We start from the raw sequence: 24,430 nt of genomic DNA, 5'->3' as shown, positions 1-24,430 counted from the left end.
TGCAGGCTGTAGGGTTGAGAGCTGCTGTACTGTCTGCCAGCCAGTGTTTTATCTTTCTGATGTCATGTTCACTCATCATTAGATACTACTGGACAAAGGGGGACCTGTACATGAGAGCAGACAATGCTGAATTTCTCTATGGCTATGAGTACCTGGGGAACACTGGTCGTCTGGTTATTACACCCCTCACTGACAGGTAAGGAGACTATTTTCTATGTAATAAGTATATCTTTTTCCTGGATGAACAAGCCTCACTGGGAATCTGACCATGCTTAATGCGTGTAAATAGAAACAATTTGTACAGTAAAGGACTAACTGAGATTAGGGCACAGGAACATCCTGGCATTGGTTCTACTCTATTCCTCATGACCAGTGCTCAGATTGATTACTTTCATTCCTCTCATTCTAATTGTAGTGCTCTGACTCTCATAAAATGTCTTCCTGATAGCCAAGGAGCTCTTCTACAAACCAATAGATATGGACATTAATACCCTAGAATATGCAGCAGCAGTAATAGTTTTACCTGTTTGTAACTGTCTTTTTTCTGGAGAGTGAATTTGTAGCTGGTGGCAGAAGTATTTATCCCTTCAGACCCAGATGAATACTAATCAAGGCTACATACCTAACTCCTTTGCAGAATGCTGTGTGTCTAAGCAGTTCCAATAATAAAGTATGGATCCTTGCTTGTCTCCAGCTGCATGGATCATATGTCTCGCTTACTGAAGCCAGTAGTAGAAATGCTTTTCATCATCTGGTCTCTTCTTTATCATAGGCATTACCTAACACTTACAGGAGCTCTGCGCCTGAAATTTGGAGGAGCACCTGCAGGACCAGCAGGAACAGGCAAAACGGAAACAACAAAAGACCTGGGCAAAGCACTAGCAATCCAGACTGTAGTGTTCAACTGCTCTGACCAGCCTGACTTCATGGCAATGGGAAAGGTTTTCAAGGGACTAGCCAGGTACAATGAAGTGCTGTGTGTCATTATTGAGGAGTGGGTCAGGTGCAGGGGTGTCAGCCACTGGGAAGTGGTGGATATTTTTCACAACAGCCCAGAATAAGCAAAGCTGCAGTAAGGGTGTTACTGTGGTCCAGAATGAGCAAAGTTCCTTCTGGCAGGAATTGTGTGACAGCTGAGCCAATTAAGAAAAAAGGGGGGGTTAAGGGGGATAAAAAGAGATCCTGTTTATTTAAGGCAAAATTAAAATGCTTTGCACCAATCCACTATGCGCTAATCCACCTGTGCAAGTGTTTGCAGCTCTGGCCTTTGTTTTAATATCATACATGTTGGACTGAGATTCAGCCTGCAAGCTGCTTAATCTTAAGAAAGAGAGAATCTGCTGAGTGTATCCAAAATTGAGCAGCCAAGAAAGACTGCTCTAAGCCCTGAGGGATCCTCTCAGAGAAGTTTCTCTCTTCTCTACCTTTCAAACAGAGCTGGGCCAATTAGTCTGTTGCACACTGGTGAATCTGAATGTTATTCCAACAGAAGCTGATACTCTTCTCAGATGTTCTCTTTGTCAGTAATTTAACTCCTTTCTCAAACTGTGCCTTGTGGAAGCATCATCTTCCTCATATACATGCTTCCAGCTTTATACCTCATGATCCAAGCCCTGAAAAATGGACTTAGGAGATGTCTAAATTGTCTGCTACACTTACAGCTCAGGTATAAAACAGGAATTCAACATGACACCTCTTTCAAGCCCAGATCTCTAACATGCAGGATTTGTCCTAAGCTGTAGGAGCAGTCATTGCCATGGTCTTGCGGGGACCACGTGCCTTCTCAGTCACGCATGGCCTGGGATGCATAGCTGGGGTGAGGGCTAAAGGCCCTTCCACTGTACCAGTGTGCTGTAACTGTGGGGCATTAGGGGCCTTTTAGGTTCATTTCTTGTATCTGTGCTGCCTCCCCAGTATGTGAATTTACAGCTTCTACATCTAGCAAGTCCACTTCTGTAAGATGTTCCTGACTCCCCTCAGTTTTCCTTCCTTGCCTAGCTCTGACATATGGGCTTGTTTTGATGAATTCAACGCATTGGTATCGAGGTGCTGTCTGTGGTGGCACAGCAGATCACAGCCATTCAGAAAGCACAGCAGCAGAGGGTATGTAATGAACTGATGGATGCAAGGGCAGACAAAAAATCTCCCCTTGAGCTGGTCTAGGCAAGTTCTTGTCTTCAGACTAGCTTCACTTCTTAGGGGCAACTCAAACACGCTTGGAGACACATGAGCAATGCCCTAGCTGGGAGCATCATATCAGGCCGTTACACAGATAGCAGCTTGCGTGGATTTCGTAACTTCACCCTAGTCTGTGCTACTGTAGTTGCCCATGCTTGCACATGCTCAAGTACATCTCAGCTTGAGCTGCAGTGCCAGCAGACTTTGGTGTGGGAGACCCTCCAATACAGATCCACTGATACAAATTGGAGCTGAGATAAAGACAGTCGGTGTTCTGCCATGAATTGCTCAGCACCACATTTGTCTAAATGTCTTATGAAAGCCTTAGTGGATTCTCAATACCCAATGTGTTCAGGAAAATGCATACTTGTGCATACCCAGCATTGCAATGTAAAGTGAATTCTTGGCTGGACATGGAGACTCGGCTGTCAGCCAGTCTAACAGCCAGCCCCTGCTTTGTTGTCTGGGGGCTCAGAAGGGTTAAGACCTGAATCTCCTTTACTTTGGCTTGGAATTAGAAACTTGCTCTCCACAAATTCTTCTGCATTACCTTATCCCCCATCTGAAATTACTACCTACACAGCTTTAAAAAGGATTTAGGTTTCTATTTGCCCTCTCTGCCACAAATTAATTCAGGTCCAAGCTCTACTGCAGAATAAATGAAAAGATGTTTGTTTACAGCTGGAGGGATAAAAGTCTGTTCAAGAGAAAAAAAAATCCTATCAATAAATCTTCCATGAGCCCAGTTTCTTAAACAGGAAAATATATTGCTGGTAATACTAGATTCCTGCAGTGGGACCACATTGAGTCACTACGGTTGTGGGCACCTCTGTGTGTCCGTGCTTCCTAATTTAACTATGGAAAGCCATTGTTTTCCTCTTGGAAGACTCTGCTGTATTACTTGATTTCCAGGTCAGGCTCTGTTCTTCAAGAAGGATGATATCTTTAATATTCTAGGTGGGTTGCTTCATGTTTGAAGGCACAGAGATCCCACTGGTCCCATCCTGTGCAGTCTTCATCACAATGAACCCAGGGTATGCTGGGCATACTGAAGTGCCGGATAACCTGAAGGTAAGGACAGACTGCATAGACAGAAAGAAAAGAAGAGGGGGCAGTACAGGTGCTGGATGCTACCGAGACCACTGGTGTGTCCATGACAAGGATTAGGAAGTGATGCTTTTGGAAAGTTTCTAGGATCATTTTGAGATTTGAATCACATCTGTAAGCAAATGATGCTCCTCAAATAGTCTGAAGGGATGCAATCCTGACAGGTGTCAGGCACACTTGGGCTGTGTCCTCTAAACAGCCTGGAATAGATACCCAGCCTTCTCAGTTTGCTGGGAAAAGCAGGAAGCAAGTGTGTTAATCTTGTGTTGGAACTATATGTTTCAGGCTCTCTTTCGTCCTGTGGCTGTGATGGTCCCAGATTACTCCATGACTGCTGAGATCTCAATCTATTCCTTTGGGTCTGATGAAGTCAAAATCCTTGCAAAGAAGATCACCACAACATTCAAACTATTGTCAGAGCAGCTCAGCTCCCAAGTAGGTGCCTTAATGTACATGAATGTCTTTTATATGTGAGATTTTCAGCCTAGACACAAAGTACCTGGGTGGTTCTCCCAGTGCCATGTGACCTCATATTACAAAAAGGTCACAGTACCCATTCTTCATCTACCCCCCTCCTTTCTGATTCTCATTTTTCCTCCTGTGACTGGACTTGCATTCGTCTTCAGTGCTAGTTAGAATTACAATGGCAGGACAGTTGAGCTAAGCAGCCCTGCCTACTTCTCTTTCCATCTAGGACTTTTTATCATCCAGATATTGTCTTCCTCACTTGTAGTGTGTACAACTGAGGACTAGTTAGTTGTTTGAAGGATACTAAGAGCAAACTTCAATAGGAAGCTGTTGTTCTGAAGGCGTAACTCATTTTTATTACCTGCTAACTGAGTGCATGCATAGGTTCACTCTATTTTGGGCAGTGCTCCTGTATCTGATGTCACTGTTTTCTCTGTGCCTTTCCCAGTACCACTATGACTTTGGGATGAGAGCTGTGAAGACATCTCAATAGCTGGCAACCTAAAAAGAGAGAATCCTACTATTGATGAGGTAAGTGTGCTAAGACTTCATGTTGTCACAGATCTATTAGGCTTTTTCTGCAGCCCCATAAGAAAGGTGAGATCTCTGAAGTTCTGAGTTTTTAAATCTTTGCAGGAGCTTCTTAAATCTTTGCAGGATCTGATCTGCCTGTGGGCTATCAGGGATGCCAATGTACCCTAATTCCTGAAGGATGACCTCATGCTCTTCAGTGGTATTGTCTCAGATTTATTTCCCAAGATCAAAGAAGAGCTGGTTGCTTACAGCATCCTGGAAGAAGCCATTCATAAATCCTGCATCAAAGAGAACCTGCAGGATACTGATAGTGAGGGAAAAAGCCCTCCACAAGCTCCCTGTGGGCCTGGGCTTTTAGTCCTCTGCCCTAGGAAAAGAGACAGCTGGTTCCAGATCCACTCCACATTGTCTTCCTCTGCAGGTTTTGTGGCTAAGTGCATCCAGCTCTTTGAAACTACTGTGGTTTGACATGGCCTTATGCTGGTGGGACCAACAGGTTCTGGTAAGGCAAAGGTATGGTTGTGAGACTCTGCTGGCACCAGTAAACCATTGCCTAGCTACAGATGCAGAGGGTTAAGCTTCACAGAAGACTCACTCTCCAGCTTTTCCACCTTCTCTCAGATAAAAGTAAGGCACCAAGATGATGCCTTTTGGTACTGATTTATAGCCATGGGGAAGTATATTACTAGCTCACTCGTTTCAAGTTCGGAGATTAGACCAGGGCTTATTAGCTCTGCTGCAGATTTCTAAGGCTGAGAGATGCTTTGACATCTTGAAATGCTTCAGGCCTCTTGGACCTGAGATCTAACTTCCTCCCCTTTTCATCTAGAATGCTTGCTTTCTGTGAATACAGCCAGGCATTTCCTTACTGTCATATTATCCTTCACTATATCTCCTTTTTCACTGCTTTTTGAATTCAACTGCTGTGCGAGCAAGTGGAGCCATGACAGTTTAATCTCTTGCTCTCCTGCTTTTGCAGGGCTACCAAGTCCTGGCAGCTGCAATGACATCACTGAAAGGTCAGCCTGCAGCAAGTGGTGGGAATTACAAGGCAGTCAGATACTTTGTACTGAATCCCAAATCCATCACAATGGACCAGCTTTATGGAGAGTTCAACTTGCTAACGCATGAGTGGTAAAGTACAAAACCTGCTTTCCTCCTTTCCAGACTGGAAACAGTTTTCTTCTTGTCTTGAGCATCTTCCCTTCAAGGCTGAGAACTGTGTAGGGTAGTGGCATGAAACCAGAAGCAATCAAGTCCTTATCCTCACCAAGCCACAATAGCCAGTCACAGCTATTTAAGCTGACATCTTCTATTGTGTGCTTGGCTTGGCTGCCAGCACATGCCCAGACAGTTACTGCAGCTCAGCAAGCAGCATTAACTGCATAACAAGGAATAATTAAATTGCTTTGGAGCACATACCCCTGCTCTAAGATGCAGCAGCTTAAAAACACTTGCTTTGCTTCTGAAAAAAGCACTTGAATTGTTCTGTACAAATACACTGGTGGCCTTGAATGAGGAGGAATGACTTTCAGACATAAAGAGGCATTTCATTGCTGTTACCAGGGCTCCTGCTTGCTTACATGCTTTAGAAGCAAGAACCAATAGCCTGTTTGCCCTCTTGACAGACAGGTCTTACTGCTTATGTTTCTGTATGTGACCTCAGATTGAATTTGCAGCTCACTTTATCCAGAAACTAAGGTGTGGGAAGCAGTGTAAATCTCCCTTTAGCCCTGTTACCCACCACTTGCTTAGGGGCAAAACTAAAGACTCTGTTCTGTAAAACGGGAAACTAAGTAAATATTAAACTAACTACCATTAGGAAAAATGCAAGCAAGTAAGCACTGCTGATGCTGAGACTCAGAGCTTCCTACTCTGGGCTCTGGTGCTTCTGTACTGAAGGATGTTCTCTAGGATGTTCCAGTTAAGCTGAACAGTTTATTTATGATGTGACTGTACCCAAGGGCAGCACACAGACATGTCAACATGACAAAGGGAAAAATACCGCAGCCATGTAAAACATATTTACAGACAAATCCATCTGTTTTAATCAGCTGAGCTTTTGAACAGACCATTTTTCCTTGATCTCAGTAACAATATCGTGGAATTGACAAGCACTATAAAAATAGCAAATAATTAATAATGGGAGTAAAGTCCAGGGCCTGAATGGAAATTGAACTCCAGGTTTCCATGTACAGATTAAGCTCGTGCTGCAAACACCCCACATTCCTTTTGTCTGCTCCCCTGTTCACAATCTCCAGCATCACCTGGTGATGGATGTGAGGATGGGGAGCTTCAGTTGTAGAGAGGGTAGAGTCATGCTCTTTAGCCTGGATTCATCCTCATAACCTGTAGTTACCCAGTGGAAGCATTTGAATTAGCAGGGTAACTGTCCTGAAAACACTTGGTGGAGAAGAAGAAGCACAGAGAGCTGATAACCCACCTAAGACCTGAAATGGATGCTAGCAAGGCCTCTTTGCTTTTCACTGTGGGCAGTGATGTTAAAGGGAAACTTGGCATTTTACAGTTAGATGACATGAAGTACAGATCCTAATGCCCATAGAAATTGTTTCATGGTGTCACTCAGACTGAGATGTATGTCTTAGTAAAAGAAATAACAAAATGAACCTTTAGGCAGTTCATCAAGTGAGGCACAGGTACCCTTGGGCACAGGAACCAGGGGAAAATTCTGGCTCTGTTGCCTTAGGTTGTGGAAGCTTTGCCATTGATTTCAGCAAAACCAGAATGGGCCAAGCCCTGCTTTCCTCCCACCTTTCAGGACAGATGGGATCCTTTCCTCACTCCTCCTGCAGAGAGCTGCAGCCACTGCCACCATCAAGAAGTGGTACATGTTTGATGGCCTTGCTGATGCTTTGTGGATTGAGAACATGAACACAGTGCTAGATGACAATAAAAAGTGTCTGAGCTCAGGGGAAATCATCAAGCTGTCAGAGGTAACTCATCTCTCATGCTTTTGCTGCCTGTTGTCTGTTTTCCTTCCTCTCTCTTGGAACAGACTTGCCTTTTACTTTCCACTTGATGTCTGTGGTGGACTTGTATGAAATTGGTGTCTTAGTAGTAGCCCAGAAACTGCCCAGAAACAACAAAAAGGGCCTCTGCAACAAAGGAAAAGATTTAATCTTTGCCAAATTACACTGAAACATATCTTGGAAGTGATCAAGTCCTTATCCTCCTTGCTTTCTTTTCACAATTTCCAGTGTATGACCATGATGTTTGAAGTCCAGGATCTGGCTGTTGCTTCCCCTGCTACAGTGTCTCACTGTGGCATGGTTTACTTCGAACCCAGCATCTTAGGGCTGGAGCCATTCATTGAGTGCTGACTGCAGAAACGTCCAGGCATCATGAAGCCCTTCTCACAGCAGCTATCACCTCTCTTCAAGATACCTCAAGGTGAGCTATGGTACTGTTCCAGCCTTTCCATGGCTTGGAGGTTGTCAGCTCAGGTATCAATCAGCCCAGACTTGTCAAGATCTGGACTTAAACACATCATACTTCCAGCATACAAAGTGATATGTAAATTTCCTGGGTTTAATATGGGTTATTTGCAGATCCCTATAGATTTAACTTAGTCTATTTGGTCGTTATAGTTTGTTTATTTAACTGTAAAATTATCTCCTGGACAAAATCGTTACTGGTGCAGCACCATTGCTTACAGTGGAGTAAGTTATAAGAACTCCAGTGAGAAAGTTATAAGAACAAGTCTTGTTATTTCTACTCTGCTCCTATTTTATTGAATAACATGGAGCTGCAAAGGAAAGCTCTGAAGGGAGCAAATGATTTAACAGCAGTGATGGAACAAGATGCACATCATTGTTGCGCAAAACAGGCAGGCCCAGAGGTTTCTTGGGGTTAAGACTGAACTGAAGGGGTTTGACTTGCTTCTCTCCAGTCAGAACAGTGGCATCTGAGACATGGTGGGAAATGGCAGCGTTCTCAGTCATACCTTCCCTGTTAAATATAGCCTGCAGGCAGGTGAGAAGAAACTAGCACCTTAAGAAGGTAGAAGTGAAGTCAAATAGTGACACCGAGTTATTCCTCTTTCTCCTTACAGGAAGCCATTGGCTTTGTCCAGAGGTTTGTGAAGGAGGTAATTGCCTCAACAGACAGGATTTTGCTACCTCTATCACCATATTATGCCTGTAACTCTTAAGGGCATCATGTCACGCAGAGAGTTAGTCACCAGAGAATGAAGTGTTGGTTATTACACCAAAGAATGAGGTGTTGGTGCAGAAATGTCATGCTGTAGCTCACGTACATGGAAGAAGGTAATACAACATCCTGCAAAACACAGGTAAACCTGGAAGGATTACACTTTGCCCACTGAAAGAGCAAAAGATAAGCTCCATGCCTACCAGGCTGCAGGGAAGACATTCACTTTTATTTATAGCAGAAGGAATTGGAGAAGGAGTGGAAAGCAGAGATCAGAGCTAAGCAGTGATGCACTTCAGACTGCAGATCTTTGGAGAATTAGTATTGCAGAAGGCTGGATGATTTTCAAATTAAAACCCAAAGACTAAATTCTTCTCCTAGCTCCTGTTGAGTGACATTAGTTCAGCAAGGGGAGTCTCTCAAGTACACTAATGAAACAGCAGGTTCTAATCCACAGAATACATTAACAAGGCCTGTGAAAAACTAGCTAGCAAAACTCACATAGAAGCTGGAAGAATTGCAAGCACTTTAAGAGGAGTCTGGGGTTCATGTACCTTAACCATGCCTGAGAATTTTACTTCTGCTCCTCTCTGGTTCTCAGAGAATTAGGACAATTCCCCAGGAGAAGACAGCTCATATCAAAGAGCTGATTGAACCCTGGTTTATATTTGCCTTGATCTGAAGTGTGGGTGCGACTGGAGATTCCCAAGGTTACACAGCCTTCAGCTTGTGGCTGAGGGAGAAGATGGCAAAGGAAAAGGTGAGTAAAGAAAAAACAGATCCTCTCTCATTACAGAGAAACTGGTAACGAGGAATGGGGCTCAGAGCTTATTGAGCGCCTGGAGGCTCTGTATGGACTTCCTCTTGGGATCTGGTATACCACATCTGCCTCAGACTTCAAGGGATCCTTGGAGCTTGAAGATCTGGGAGAGAGGCCTGACCCACACTGGTCTGGGCAGCATCCCATTAGTAAAGTCTTCCTTGCAGTAGTGCAGATCCTTCTCTGAACTCAGCTGAGTGGCAGCCAGGTTCACCAACAGCTTTATTCTCACAGATCCAGTTACTTTCCCCAGAAGAAGGACTGGTTTATGACTATAAACTGAATGATGCCGGACTTAGCAGTCCTGAAGATGATCTGGATGAGGAGGTCATTAGGGAGGTAAAATATTTCATTTACAACTTCAAGCCAAGAAATTATGGGGGAGGGACTAGAAAGTGACACAGTCCTGCAGGATTTGGTAGGATTTGTCATCAAGGGTGAACAAGGAAGACCTATAGGAACCAAGTGGGAATGTTTAAAGTTAAATCAAGTTTTTCATTAAAGGAAGAAGGCAATTTCTTGCCCTCAGGTTGTGAAGCAGAACTTTCAAACCTGAGCCAAGCACTGATCAGTTCAGACCTGAGTGTCTCTGCCACTGCTCAGGAAAGTGTGAGGGCTCTGCAAGTGTGGCCACTGGAGGAGGACAAGGGAGAAGCTCAGATGGAAAGGTCGGTCAGTGTTAGAAAGCAGTGCACAACAGCAAAAGAGCTGTGTGTGGTGGAGTCTGGAGAAGCAAGGCAGACAAACATGCCATCTTTGTCATAGGAGGCAGCAGAGGAGTGGGGCATGCAAGGCCCATCTGATTGACAGTCACCACCCTCTGCGCTGGTGAAAAGAAACCCACAGGAAAAATAGAGGAAAAATGCTTCCCCCTCCTGAAATCAAAGCAAAGAAAAGAGCCTTACATGAGTATCAGATGTTTAGCAGGAGCTGCCAGTGTCATCTCTGTGGAAAGGCCACACGGGTGTCAGGAATGCACAATTTCTCAGTGTTCTCCAGCACATCCCTGACAAAACCTCTGTCTCACTTGTATAGTGGCCTCTGGGAGGTTTGCCTGTGGCTTGACTCTAGCACAGGTCATCCATGTCTTGTACAAGTACAAAACTTCCATGTGCCTTTGAATGCAACATGGATGATGGCACCAAATGTGAAGATAGGATCCCAGCTAAGCCCTCAGTGGCACTCTGCCATGGGGCACTTACAGGGTGAGTCAGCTTAGGACAGAATTCCAATCTGTGCAGATACTGCAAGTGCTCCATCCCCCTTTGATCCCAGGTTTCAGAAGGGAGAACAAGTATATTATTGCTGGGGCAATAATCTCTAACTTTTGGGCTACCTCCCTCCCACCTGAAATGAGTTAGAGCCTCACAGCATTGCCATACAGAAAGGCGAGGGTGACAAGACTAGACAGAGGGGCTGGAAGCCTGGATTCCTCATCAGAATCTGAACTACTATGCAAGGAGCTGTGACAGGAAAAATACAGCAGATATCATTTTCCTATAGAGGATAAATGCAATGGCCCCCTCTGAACACACCCATACCTTTCAGGTGTGCTGGGAGAAGCTGGACCCTACACCAGAGTTCACCATGGTTCCTGATACCAACTTCTGTGACATTATTGTGCCCGTAACGAACACAGTCCAAACGGCCCATCTGCTGGAGCTGTTGCTTATCAACTATAAGCCAGTATGTGCCCAGCCTTATCTTTGACTTTTAGAGTTATCCTTGTTCTCATCAACAGCTACCTGATACTTTTGAGATTATTTCCCACTCCCATGGATTTGTGTTTCTCTGCTCAGAAGCTGTGCCTAAGCAACAAGAGCTCTCCATTCAGTCCCCAGGCACCATGCCAGCACTGCAAAGGAATGTCAACACTCAGGTGTTCAATCAAAACGCAGCAATTGCTAGATTGCTGCCCATCAAATTCTACCTGTTTCCTGGAGTTCCATTTCCTGCTTCTCTGGTTGGATTCCTTCCACACCAAGAGATCTGTTGAACAGCTGTCAGGAGCAAACCTTCTGTCTTCTCCCAGCCTTTGAATGCCTAAGGGAGCAGTCACTGCATTTCCTCCAGCAAATGTCAGAAAGCTGAGAAACACAGTCTGTATACCTGTGGTTATGCTGCTGATTGTGTTCCTAGGCTCTCTGCATTGGTCCCACTGGCACAGGGAAGACTCTCACAATTACAGACAAGCTTTTGAAGAACTTGCCTCTCAAATACACTACCCCCTTCCTGATGTTTTCGGCACGTACCTCTGCTAATAAAACTCAAGATCTTATTGACAGCAAGCTGGATAAGAGGCAAGTTTCCTTCCTGTGTTTGCAAAGGCAGTATCCCTGAGCTCAGTGTTTCTATCAACTTAGCCATTTAGTTTCATCCTGAGACCTGAAGGGGCCCCAGGCACACAGCAAGTTTGAGCTGGGATTATGAGAGATCCTAATAACTTGATACATTTGCAATAAAGTGAGAAGGATTAGGGAGGGTCTGTAAAAATGGCTCCAATTCTGGGTATTCCAGAAATACACCATTTCACAGCACAGGTGTTTGCAAACCTTGGTGTGGGATGTTTATAGGAACTGATGAGAGGAGAACACTTGGTTGCTGACCCCAGTCCCATTCTCCATGGTTAACAACTTCCCTTTTTCCTCCATGGTCAGCCACTGGTTTGAAGTTTCCAACATCACTGACATTCACTGATATTGTGCATAAGCAGGCAAAATTTCACTCATATTTCACTCATGTCAGCCCGCCATCAAGCTGCTGTGGCAGTGGATGAACCACCGGGGCTGGTATGACATGAATCAGATCAGTATGACCCTGATCCTTTGCCATCTTGGCAGAAGTTGGCCTGTTGATAGATATGCTGATAGATAAGATGATCAGGGGACTGGAGCACCTCCCATATGAAGACAGGCTAAGAAAGTTGGGGCTGTTCAGCCTGGAGAAGAGAAGGCTGCGTGGAGACCTCATAGCAGCCTTCCAGTATCTGAAGGGGGCCTATAGGGATGCTGGGGAGGGACTATTCATTAGGGACTGTAGTGACAGGACAAGGGGTAATGGGTTCAAACTTAAACAGGAGAAGTTTAGATTGGATATAAGGAGGAAATTCTTTACTGTTAGGGTGGTGAGGTACTGGAATGGGTTGCCCAGGGAGGTTGTGAATGCTCCATCCCTGGCAGTGTTCAAGACCAGGTTGGACAGAGCCTTGGGTGCCATGGTTTAGTGTGAGGTGTCCCTGCCCATGGCAGGGGGGTTGGAACTGGATGATCTTAAGGTCCTTTCCAACCCTAACTATTCTATGATTCTCTGCATACCTGTTGTGCAGATTTGTGGTGAGGGTTTCGAGCTACAACTTCACATTCATTTCTAATTTTGCACTCTTCAAGGTGCTTTTAAGAAGCTGGTAGATACTAATTTTGTCTGTGCCATGGGGCCTCCTGGAGGTAAAAGTAATGCTGTCTCTCCATGCCTCACTCAGCATTTCAACTACCTCTCCTTCACTGAAAAGGAGGACAGCAGCAAGAAGGCTATCTTCTCCACCATCCTTGGCAGCTGGATGGGTAAGTTCTGCTGGCAGCTGCCACCTTCTCATGTTGCAAGTCAGCCTGATAAGAATGGAAGCTGGAAGGGGAGGAGTTAGTATTGATGATCTGATCAAAGTGTTGGAAACTGGAACTTGCATTCATTGCTTGAAGATGCTTTTGGGACAGTGTTGTGTGAATTTTAGTGAACAGAGAAGCTCATAGAGTTTAGTCTCAGGGTCAAACTCTGCTGGTGCCAATCAGCAAACTTCAGCTTTGTCTTTCAGGGTTTCATAAGGAATCCTGTGGTCTGAGCCTTTCAGGTAGGATTTTGTGACGGATGATGTAGATATCTTCACCTCAGCAGGTGAAGTTGTGACTCATGTGTTTTGTCTTTTTCTGGATGGACTCCTAGGAGAAAAAAGTTACAGAGATCCAGTGCATAAGTAAGAGAAGACAGAGAGAGAGGGAGACTGTGAACAGAACAAGCTGATGGGCACAGCATGGCATAGCTTACCTGTGCTTTCAGCAGACTGACACTTGCCCAGACAACAGCCTTCTGTGGAAACAGAGCCTTCTGTTACTTTCCATCTGCTGCAGCCTGTGGAGAGCTGGCCAGGGTGGATCTAAGCATGGTACTACAGCCACCCAGAAAAAAAGGTTCATTTGGAGCATAGTGAGTCCTCTCATATTTGACAGGGTCTGAATTTAGGATCACCTTTGTAAATGTGCCCTCATCTGCAAATATGCCAATAGGAAGGAGCAAGAATAGTGAGCTATGAAAGAAGCAAAGCAGAGCTTTCGGAGTGCTTGCAATATTTACAAGCATCAGTACCTGACTGTGAGCCTGGGGGCACACTGAAGCACCTAACTGTGATTTAAAAATAAAGAGTTGGAAAGTGCAGAGTGCTGGGGTGTCACAGAGCTCTGCTTCCCCAGCACTGCTTGGAATAAACTTAACTGGGAGAGAAAAGCAGAAAATAGTATTTTATGCACTAAAACTGGCAGCTGTGTTTAAATCTTGCCAGACTGTTGCATAAGAAATGATTCCTCAGTGGCTTTGCATTTGCTGATCTCAATAAATTGCCAGGCAGTTTAGTGAGAGGGCACTCAGCCCTCCTAGCTTAAAAGTAGCTGGGACTCCACTCTGGGAGTATAAAGAGAGAGAAGGAAAACCTCTCAGGAGTATTTCAGGTAGGCACCAATTACCTGTCTGGCACTGCCTCCCCTCTCCCTGGGGTGCATGAAGTCTTAACCCCACAGAGCTGTTGTGATGCATTCTTCCCTCCCCAGGTCTGATTCCCTGTGGTCGGAAAACTCATTGGTAAACTGTCCACTGCAGTGAGCAGGTGCTTAGTCAGGTCCCCCTATAGTCTCTGCATAAGAAAGCAGAAAAGTGTGTTCCTGGCGAAGTCCTAGCAACATCTCTGCAACTCATCCCACCTGTCTGCATGGCTAGTACCTTCTCAACCCATAGTCACCACCTTTATATCCTCTCCACCTTCCTCTGTCTCTGCAGCAGGATCACTTGCAGTGAAAGACCTGAACAAGCCCTTGGTTGATGCCATTATTGGCATGTATTTGACCATCACATCCCAGCTGCTGCCAACACCAACTAAGTCACATTACACTTTCAACCTGAGAGACCTCTCCAAGGTGTTCTAGGGCATGCTCATGGCTGAGCTCAGCACCATCCAGGTGAGTCTTCCCATCAGCATAGCCATGACACCCAGGGGAAGACCAGAAATGCTCCAGTGTAAGGAACTCATTGGTGGGCCCACAGAGAGGCCTCAATTTCCTGGTGGAACTGTGTTTTGGTACTGTTCAATGAATGTGGTAACCTTCCCTTTGGCTATATTACCTACTACGAGTAGTACACAGACATCCCCCACCACCACCCCAGCCCTTCCTTGGCACAGAAGCAGGTGAGTGGCCACAGGGAGTCAGTGTGATACAGCTTGGACATTCAGGGCTGGATGGAGCCATAGGGGACCAGATGGGGACAGAGGTTTGCTCTGTTACCAGCCTGTAGCAGTGGAGGCTTCTGCCCCTTCAGCTCTCCTAGGACCTTGCTCTGGCTCCAGCCTGGTCAGTTGAAGTGACTTATGACAAGAAGTACTTGGGACCCCAGTTCTGTGCTACAGCTGAAAAAAGATCTTTCCAAAAAAGAAAAAAAAAACACCAAACAAAAAAAAACCCATAAGCACTTCTGAAAACTGTAAAAATGAAATCAAACTGAGGGAAAGATAAGGGCAAACAACATGAAATTTTAATCTGAGAGAAAGCCTGACATGGACAAATAGAGGGGGGATTAGCTGAAGCTGTAATGAGCCCTCTGCAAAGCAGCTGTTTTGACAAGAGTTGGTTTTGAGAGGAGAAGGGAATGCAGCTTCCTCTGCCTGGTTCTTCCTCCACTCCAGCTGCCTTCTAGCAGGAGTGGAGCTGGCCCCATGCTGGGCAGGAACCAGCCCTCCTGACAGTGAGGATCCTAATACTTCTCTGCTTCTCCCATGGAGGCTGTTTGCTGGGGTTTCCTACCAGGACAACCTGCAGCTGCTGAAACTGTGGTACTATGAGAGCTGCCGGGTGTTCTGTGATCGCCTGGTCAGCAAGGAGGGCCACATGTGGTTCAATAAGCTGATGAAGAGTATGATGGAGGCATCAGACACCACTTTTGAGGAGGTCATCCCCTCCCAGCCAGTTCTATTTGGGGATTTCATGGATCCAGATGCCCATATCAAACTGTACAGAGCAATTGACAGCAAGGAAAAGGTAAGAACCATGGGAATCATTATGATGTGATCTATGTTCATATCTTCCATGTCTTCTACAAACAAATGAAAACAGTTAATAGTAACCATGGGGTTGCTTGAATTGGAAGTGTCTGGAATCACAAACTCTCTCAGGGCTCTCCTGTGAAATCCTACCCGAGGTACATACAGTGGCTGCATTTGGTGTGATGGGAACTTGAGGTGGAACAAGCTGTCTCTGCATTGCCTTCCTGGGGGCAGCCTGCTATGCCAGGTCTCCCAGATGGACTGCACTTGGGACTGAAAAGTGAAAATTGCTGGAAAGAAATGGCACATTACTCCCAAACAATACTACTTTTGCCATTAAAGACTTCACAAGTGACCTTTACAAATAATTAATGTTATTGCCAGATTCCCTCTTGGAGAAGATACTGTGAGCACTCTGGTAATAATAATTAAGCCAAAGCAATGAGCAGTGCATTTTGCACTCATTATAAGAAACAGATGATTATCCTGTTGCCTCTGCTCTTGTGATAGCTGTGTGACAGGCACTGGTAATTAACTGAGCTTTCCAGTCTCTTGCAAAGTAGCTAGGTCTGTCCCCCACTGAGATGAGCGCAGCTGAGACAGACAGACTTACCAAGCTGCTGCACAGCCCACTGATAGGCACAAGACTCTGGCATCTAGGCAGGGATCTCAGCACTGTATAAATTCCAGCTGATGTTGCTTGCCCAGGTTCACAGTGAGACTGCAGAAGGGGTAGGACCAAATCCCAGATATCTTCATGCTTCATTGCCTGTTCTGGCTTGAGGGTATTGCTGAAGAGAGCCCTGGGAAGGGCAGGAGAGACTGATTCTGCAGCTATTTCTGTGCAATGGCAGCACCAGGAAAGGAGTGTGCTTCTCTACCCACCTGCAGCTAGTAGTGTTTCTTTCCAGCACTTGCCCTATCCATCCAGGATCCAAACCACAGGATGCAGCAGCAGGCAGTGGTCAGCTATAGAGTGAGGAGGCTCTCTCATAGGGACGCCCTGGAACAGTACAGGTCAGGCAGACATAAGCCATTTTATTTTGAACTATGCCTTGCTATTTCTCCAAGCAAACAGCACTGTTGGGAACAGCAGACCTCAGTCACTTGCCTGAGTTAGTTTAAGGTCACCTTTCAGCAGCTGCTGCCACTGCCTTTAGCTAAATTCAGCTCAGTCCAATGGCAGTTGCTATAGGAGCACGAAGCAAAGAGAGCCATCACCTCCTCATAGGCAGCTACTCACAGACCCTGCTGAGCATCAGGATCTGCTCTCCCAGAGGCCTGTCTGTGCTCACAGGCAATCACCCACCCCCTCTCCACTGGTTTTATCTGGTAGCCACAATTGACTCTTTCTGCCCACAGCTGAAAGCTGTGATTGAGGATTACCTGGAGGAGTACAATCAAGTCAACAGCCCAGACCTGGAGCTTGTGCTCTTTATGGATGTGATACAGCACATCTGCCAGATCAGCCGGATTCTGCGGCAGGCTCCAGGGGATGCTCTTCTCCTGGGTTTTGGAGGAAGAGGGAAACAGTCTCACCAGGCTAGCATCTCACATGTAAGTAATGCGTTCCTATGCACCTAATGTGGAGCAGCTTTGTCAGGGCTGCCTCTGGAGAATCTCTTTTTCTTGCCCTTTCTGTTACTGGTTACACATTTTCTGGTTGCTGACTTTTCAGATTTAACACTCAAGAGCTAGGGCTCAGTTAACATGCACATCCACAACAGGAAAACTGGACTCTTTTGCCTGCTAGCAGCTTGGGTTGCTGTTGCAGGCGTGCAGTGAATGAGCAAAAGCAGCATGGTCCATGTCAGCTCGCTGGCCTGTGTGGCACTCAGGGGGACAGACAGGGGCTTCTTCCTGGGAGCTGAGCAGTAGAAAGACAAAGACAGGAGCTACTAGTGACCAAGTGATACTGGAAGCTTGTCAAGTAGGACTGGTGAGTCTTGAGAGTCAAGGGGCCTTATGTGGAAAAGGGAATGAGCCTGAGGAAGAAAATTCTTCCAGCTTTGTAGACAGGGTGTGATCCTACAGGAATGCAACCACAGTTCCCAGGGGCACCAGCCTCTGAGGGCAGCATCACATGTTGAGTTGTACCCTCTCTACTCTGAGGCACTGGGCACAAGAAGCAGTGTAACTCTCAGGTCATGGAGTTGTACTTCTCCTGGTTTCTAGCTAGCTTGGGTATCTCTGGCTTGAGTGAAACACACTCTCGAGTTGGTGGCTCAACATGCACAGGGACAGGTATGTGCTCAGGACATTGCAGAAGAACAATTTGCTTGAGTCTGCTCCCCTGAATCCGCAACACATGCTCAAGAGTGACAAAAGAGGAGATTTTAATTTGCTGTAACTCCACAGGCTTCTCTTTCCTTTAGGACAGATCATGAGTGTTTCCAGATTGAACTGTCCAACAATTATGGCATGACTGAATGGCAAGGTGATGTGAAGATCATGATGAAGGTAGACACTGAGAATCTACCCAAGGCCTTCCTGTTCATAGACACACAGGTACAGGAGTATTAGCATGGTGGACTCCATCTCAAAAGGAGTCAGAAACACATCTCAAAGCTCAATAAATCCCCCTAAAAAGGATTGAGGAGCCTGATACAAACCAGGCACAACTTGTATTTCTTCAGTAGCTTCATCATCTTACAGAAAAGCCCCAGGGAAGCTGAAGGTGGTGCATATGCTGCTAGAGGTACTGCAGAGCTTTGTGGGAGTGGGCTGATTCTTCTGTTGCTCAAGGAAGCTTCCTTCAGCTCCATCCAAGGGTTTGATAGGATCAAAGGTTTTAGAGCCAGCTGCCTGAAGCTAAGCACTATTCTGACCATTGATACTAGAAATCCTAAGTAACATCATTCTCTCTCTTTTCAAAGATACCAGTAAATTTAGGGCCTTAAGCCTGCTGGTTCCACAGGATAACATTAGCTTGTTACTGTAAACTATAACTTGCTAAGCACTAGGCCAAGTTCTGGAATTCATGGTTATGTTCCTCATAGGGTTTTTTACTGCCTTCACTGTTACAGGAACCAAGTGCCTTCTGGCAGTGCCCTAAACAGTGAGATGAGCATCTATCAAATGCTGCTTATTCTTGCATAGTTTTCCCTGCAGTGAGAAGCATACATGGGAGAGGAAGGGCACGAGAGGGTGCATTTAGTCAAATAGAAGGATACTGTGTATTTCTGACTTAGCAAAAGTGCAGAAGTGAGTGTAGCTCTGGAGGAAGATAGTCCCACAGACTGTGACACATCCATACAATTACTGTCTCCTACATCAATAGCTTTAGTCCTAATCATGAAGTGTTCTCTGCTGGAGGAGCAAAGATCCAGAGCGACATGGGACCTGGGGTCTGATGAAAGGTGGCCTGGAGAAGGTTTGTCCCTTGCACCCAGGAGAGCTTTGGACCCCCCCGTATCTACTCTAAGCAGTGTATTTGTAGTTGCAGAGACAAGGCCTACACATCTCCTGTGTAACAGGAGAACAGTGATGCTAAATCAAATGAAAACTATGCCTTTTGCCATAGCCCATCTTCTGAAGGTCCCAGTCTGTAACAGCTGTAAAAGAACGCTGATCCCCAGTCTTTGGGGACACAAACCTTTCTATAGCTCATCATCTCACAGGATGCTCCTTATTAAAGCCCTATAACAGCCACATTGCTCTGCTGACTGATTGCCTTGAGCTCACAAAGTAATGGCCATCATGTGCAGGCACCATTAGGCACTACTGTTTGTAAGTACACCAGGGCAAGAGATTGTTACTGAAGCAGGGACCGGATCAAGACCTGCTTTGTCCAACGTGGCACTGGGCAAGGAGCCCCCACCAGGACAGCACAACCTTTTCCAGGGGCTTTTCGTGGCTGCTGCCTCTGCCCTTACCCTGCTTTGCTCCCACAGCTCCTGCAAACAGCAGACGTTGTAGCGATGCCCCCTCCTGGCACAGGGAGCTGAGAACACGCTGGGAACCATGGATCAGCTGCAGTTGATAGCAGAAGTGATGGCTCATATGCCCCTCTCTGAAATCACAACCCATGGGTCAGTCATCCAAGCCACCAGCTCCTTTTCCTCACTGGTTTAGATCCTTGCACACACTACACATCCTAGCAGCACCACTAACACAATCCTCAGGCGGCCAGAGAAGCTCTAAGCTCAGATTGTTGTGGCTGAAAGGGATACTTACCCCACATCCCATCACCAGGGAGCTGATCCAGCTACAGCCTGCCCCTGCTGGACCAAACGTCAGGGATCACCACACACAGTCACTCATCCCACTGCATAATGTCCTATGCTGGCTGTCCATACCTTCCCTCCTGCCTGTGTCCTACTGTGGGATGGCCAGACACAGGGAACAGAGACACTAACATCATACAGCTCTGCATGCAAAGGGGAAAGAGTTTGCAGTCTCCCATGCTCCCACATATCACATACAGATTTGGCTATATTCCACATTCTGTTTACACCACTTGGTAGTGTTTTGACCCTGTGGGTAAGTAGAAATGACAGGTTTAGAAACAAAACCCTCAGCATATCTTCTTATTCCTCCATCTCCCTACATATTTGCATCCCTATGCATCCTCTCCCTTCACCAGTAGGAAAAATGGGTGGAACGGCTAATTCCTGGAGGACTAACACCACTCCAGGCACAGCTAGAGCAGCGGCTGTTGGATGGTCTCTACAGGCTGAGGAAATACCTGCTGCCAGTTTAATGTGGGAAGGGGATCCCCTCCAGCAGTTAGGCCCCACCATGTCCCTGCTGAAAGACACATTATCTGCCAGAATAGCTGTGATCCTTACCTAGCAGTGCTGAGCCAAGCCAAAGGGTGCTCTGGCTCCAGCATGCTGCCGAGGCTGTCTCTGGTGTTGCAGGTGGCCCCAGCTCTGGATGAAGAGCCAAGGAGTGCTGTGCAGGCTGAGGAGATGAAGGCCAAAGGAAAGCTCAAACAGCCCATGCAGTTGCAGGTGATGCTCAGAGGGACTTTGATGAAGCCCTCCCAGTTCTGGACGCTGCTCTTGACAGCCTGAGGAACCTCAGTAAAAGTGATGTTACTGAGGTAAGTGGGTTGTCCCCAGCCCATGCCTGCTCATATATATGCTCTCTACTTGGACATTGCTCCTCTTCAGACATAGACCTTCCTTTCCACTAGAACTCTCACATGTTAGAGAAGGCCTGGTGGTATTTCTAATCTGTGATGAGCCAATTCCCTGGAACCTGGTGCAGTTCTAGTTTCCTGGGGGAAGTTTGTAAAAACCTGGGGATCTTCAGATGCTTTCAGGAAACTGCATCTGTTTCAAGCAACAGGAGGAAAAACTCATGTCTGTGCACAGGAGGCAGTAGCAGCTATCACTGGAGTTCCCCAGCTGAAAGCTTTTGTGCTCTGAATCATTTTGATGTCACATACCTAAAGTACCCAAGGAGCTCTGCAGGAGACACAGCAGGAAGCTCACTGCTAAGCTGCCTGTTCTCATAGCACATGTTTGCTTCTGTACAAGTCCAATTTAACTCCCCAGCCAGACCACAAACCGTGGCCATGGCCTCCACTCAGCCACTAAACCTAGCTCAGAGGAACTGCCACCCCAGCAGCCTCCCTAGCAGCCTGGGTCCTGCATCAGCAAGCATTGCTCTGGGCACACATAAGCTGCCCCAAAGTCAAAGCTGCGAGTTGCATTTCCTGGCTGGGATGGGACTAAGAGCTGTGTAGAAATGGGATGAGTGAATCTCAAACACCAAGACAAGAAATTCTTCCAACTGAGTCTGGGATTTGCTGGGTTTCGCTTATCCAGCAAGCCTGGCTTAGTCATTTCTCTTGAGCCAGACCTATAGCATCCAAGAGGGGCATCACGGCTTTGTCCTTGTGCTCTTGTCCTCACAACCTGTATGCATTCCTCTCCAGGGCTACCTCCAGTATATTAAGAGCCTCCCACTCAATGATAGCCCAGAGATCTTCGGTTTACACGACAACGCCAATATCACTTTCACTCAGAACCAGAGCTTTGCTCTGCTGGGTACTATTCTGCAGCTGCAGCCCAAGATCCTCATGGTGGGAGGCCGCAGCAGGGAAGAGGTGGGTGCCCTGATGCCATCAGTGCTCTGTCAGCAGTGCCTGGCACAGGCAGCGAGCACAAACACCAGCAGTGATGCTGCCATCCAGGCCATAGCTCACCTCTTCTTGGCAGCCGTAGCCAGGAGGATGCTCACCCACTTGCTGCTTTCCTTCCAGCTCATGGAGGAGACTGCCAGGGACATACTGGAAATGGTGCCTGCCCCCATGAACCTGCAGGAGGTGATCCACAAGTAGCCACTGCTCTATGAAGAGTCCATGAACACAGTGCTGGTGCAGAAGGTGATCAGGTACAACCCCTGTGGGATCATGTTGTCAGCAACTGGCTGGTTCCCTGGAGAGCAGCAGAGATGTTCAGGCCCTTGCTCCAAACCACTTTTGGCAGTGGGATTGGTAGTCATGCTAACAGTTGTGTTGTCCCAGCTGATCCTTGTCCTGTGGAAACTGAGCAGTGTCTCCATCTGCTACCATCAGCAATTCAGGGCTTGGGGGACAGCTATGAGACCCCACCAAATAAGAATCAGGATGGGGGTTACATTGAGGAGCTTCACATGTTGTAGAGATCCAGACCCTCTCTGGGCAGACATGGGTGCACTGAGTCACTCTGCTCTCTTTCTCTGTAGGTACAAGCTCCTGGGAGGTGGTTGCACAGACACTAAAGGATCTGCTGAAAGCTCTCAAGGGCCTGGTGGTGATGTCCTCAAAGCTGGAGCTGATGGCAGCAGTTTGTACAACACTGTCCATGAGATATGAAATGCCAAGGTATGTGCCCTTAGCCAGTCCAGCTGCCTGTGGAAGCTCACCCAAACCATGGGAATTGGTCATCAGCCAGCACAGCTCTACTGTACTGTCCTGGGTTCAGCAGTAGCAGTCATTTTTCTCCTTCCTGGTAGCAGGTGCAGTGCTGTGGTTTTTACTTTAGCCTGGGAACAGCACTGATAACACACCGATGTTTTTAGTTGTTACTAAGTGATGCTTACTCTGATCAAGGACTTTTTGGTCTTGTGCTCTGCCAGTGAGGAGGGGCAGGGGAAACCATGAGGAAGCACAGACAGGACACCTGACCCAAACTAGCTAAAGGGGTATTCCATACCACAGCACGTCATGCCCAGTATAGAAACTGGGGGGAGTTATGCAGGAGCCCCAGATGGCTGCTCAGGTCAGGCTGGGTATCAGTCGGTGGGTGGTGAGTAAGACCTGGGATGTCTCACAGGGCTTGTGTTTCCCTGGCAATAAGACATCTCCTGCCTGGTGCAGCTCATGGTTGTTCCAGTCTGGGGCTGGGTGAATCCCTAGGCTCTGGGCAGCTGTCAGCAGCTGGGGCACAAGGTCTAGGATGTCTTTGCATTCAACAAGTTCCTCTGTGGGTGCCCCATAGGCCTACCCATCGCTGAAGCCCTTGGCATCCTGGGTGAACAACATGTTGCAGCAGATTGAATTCCTGAAGAATTGGATCAGTCACAGGATCCCCTCTGTGTTCTGGATCAGTGGGTTCTTCTTTCCCCAGGCTTTCCTCACTGGGACACTGCAGAACTTTCCGTCATCTCCATTGACACCATCTTGTTTAGCTTCAAGGTAAGTCAGCCAGAGGCTGTGGATTTGTCTGGATTTCTTTGGAATCTGCTGCTACAAAGCCACAAAAGCAGCATTTCTAGCTCTGACTTGCCACTGGTGCACTGCTGCCCTTGGCCCCATCATCCCCTTTGTGCTCAGGTACACCCACCCACACTGCCAGGTATGCACACAAGGCAAGCAGGGGCCTCTCTGCCTCTCCAAGACATGCTCACATCCCCCTCTACAGGCTGCCCTGTGGCCTCAGGATGTGAGATGCCAGAAAACCCAGCCCAGCACCCCTGAGATGTGGGACAAACCTCCCTTTGGCAGTGCTGAATTAACCAACAGCAGCTGAAGGAGCTCCTTGGGGCTGAGCCTCCAGGGACACCCCTGAATTAATAAGGATCCTGGGCCCTCTCTTCTCTGCAGGTGATGAAGGAATCTGTGTGTGAGCCCAGCAACCCTCTCAGTGAAGGCTGCTACATCCATGACCTGTTTCTGGAGGGTGCCTGCCGTGACCCCATCGCATTCCAGCTGGCAGTCACACCCCAAGGAGCTGTACACAGAGATGCTGTCATCTGGCTGCTGCCTGTCCCACACTGCACACCACCAGCCACCCGCTCCTACCTGTGCCCCATCTACAAGACACTCACTTGTGCAGGTAGGTGCCCAAGGAGAAGAGAGGGGGCAGGAGTTCCTTCCAACACGCACTGGGTGAGGCCATCCATGGGGGAAAAGATTCCTCCTGCTCTGGTTGTGGAGATGAAGCACCAGCACCCTGGCTATGCAGCTGTGCCTCTGGCCAGGCTGTCCTCAAGCCCACACCACAAATGCACAAGCCTGCTTCCCCCAGCCCCACTCCGCCTGTCCCCCAGCACAGGGACGGGACAGGGGATCTCAGAGAGGGTCAGTTGGACAGGACTCCTTAGTGCATGTGCAGCATGAGGGCTGCAGTAGCACCTTCTCACCCTTGCTTCCCCCATTACACAGTCAGCAACAGGCCACTCCACCAATTACATGCTTACTGTGGAGATCCCTACAGACAAGGCACATAAGCATTGGATCAAACAGGGCACAGTCTTATCTGTGCCCTGAACTTCTAGGCAGGAAACCACCTCAGCCTGAGCCAGGGTCCCTCCTGTCCAGCACACAGGTAGGCAGCACAGGCAGGCAGCAGCCCCTCTCCCCCTACTGTCAATAAATGGAGCTCAGCTCCACCAGCATCACATTCACCTGATAGTGTTGC

General features: G+C 47.2%; 1 protein-coding gene across 1 annotated transcript in view; it reads left to right on the top strand.

Annotated features, from left to right (window-relative positions):
• DNAH1 (dynein axonemal heavy chain 1) overlaps positions 1-24,287 on the top strand; it is a 55,271-nt gene extending 30,984 nt beyond the window's left edge. The window contains 37 exon segments of the mRNA XM_034066544.1: positions 83-196; positions 773-961; positions 1,999-2,030; positions 2,033-2,103; positions 3,136-3,249; positions 3,571-3,720; positions 4,202-4,235; positions 4,238-4,284; positions 4,411-4,597; positions 4,709-4,800; positions 5,267-5,421; positions 7,067-7,241; positions 7,506-7,698; positions 8,364-8,443; positions 9,059-9,217; positions 9,512-9,616; positions 10,826-10,963; positions 11,417-11,581; positions 12,023-12,086; positions 12,664-12,834; positions 13,199-13,240; positions 14,318-14,496; positions 15,340-15,570; positions 16,938-17,107; positions 17,109-17,132; positions 17,951-18,086; positions 18,088-18,123; positions 20,438-20,530; positions 21,463-21,633; positions 21,790-21,931; positions 22,254-22,346; positions 22,349-22,392; positions 23,009-23,165; positions 23,168-23,205; positions 23,614-23,846; positions 24,168-24,259; positions 24,262-24,287. Coding sequence (XP_033922435.1) covers positions 83-196; positions 773-961; positions 1,999-2,030; positions 2,033-2,103; positions 3,136-3,249; positions 3,571-3,720; positions 4,202-4,235; positions 4,238-4,284; positions 4,411-4,597; positions 4,709-4,800; positions 5,267-5,421; positions 7,067-7,241; positions 7,506-7,698; positions 8,364-8,443; positions 9,059-9,217; positions 9,512-9,616; positions 10,826-10,963; positions 11,417-11,581; positions 12,023-12,086; positions 12,664-12,834; positions 13,199-13,240; positions 14,318-14,496; positions 15,340-15,570; positions 16,938-17,107; positions 17,109-17,132; positions 17,951-18,086; positions 18,088-18,123; positions 20,438-20,530; positions 21,463-21,633; positions 21,790-21,931; positions 22,254-22,346; positions 22,349-22,392; positions 23,009-23,165; positions 23,168-23,205; positions 23,614-23,846; positions 24,168-24,259; positions 24,262-24,287 — 4,342 coding nt within the window.
• Positions 24,288-24,430: the final 143 nt, after the last annotated feature.

Source organism: Melopsittacus undulatus, chromosome 9, assembly GCF_012275295.1.
Source record: "Melopsittacus undulatus isolate bMelUnd1 chromosome 9, bMelUnd1.mat.Z, whole genome shotgun sequence".
Taxonomy (NCBI): domain Eukaryota; kingdom Metazoa; phylum Chordata; class Aves; order Psittaciformes; family Psittaculidae; genus Melopsittacus; species Melopsittacus undulatus.
This window is presented reverse-complemented; position numbering and strand designations above follow the sequence as displayed.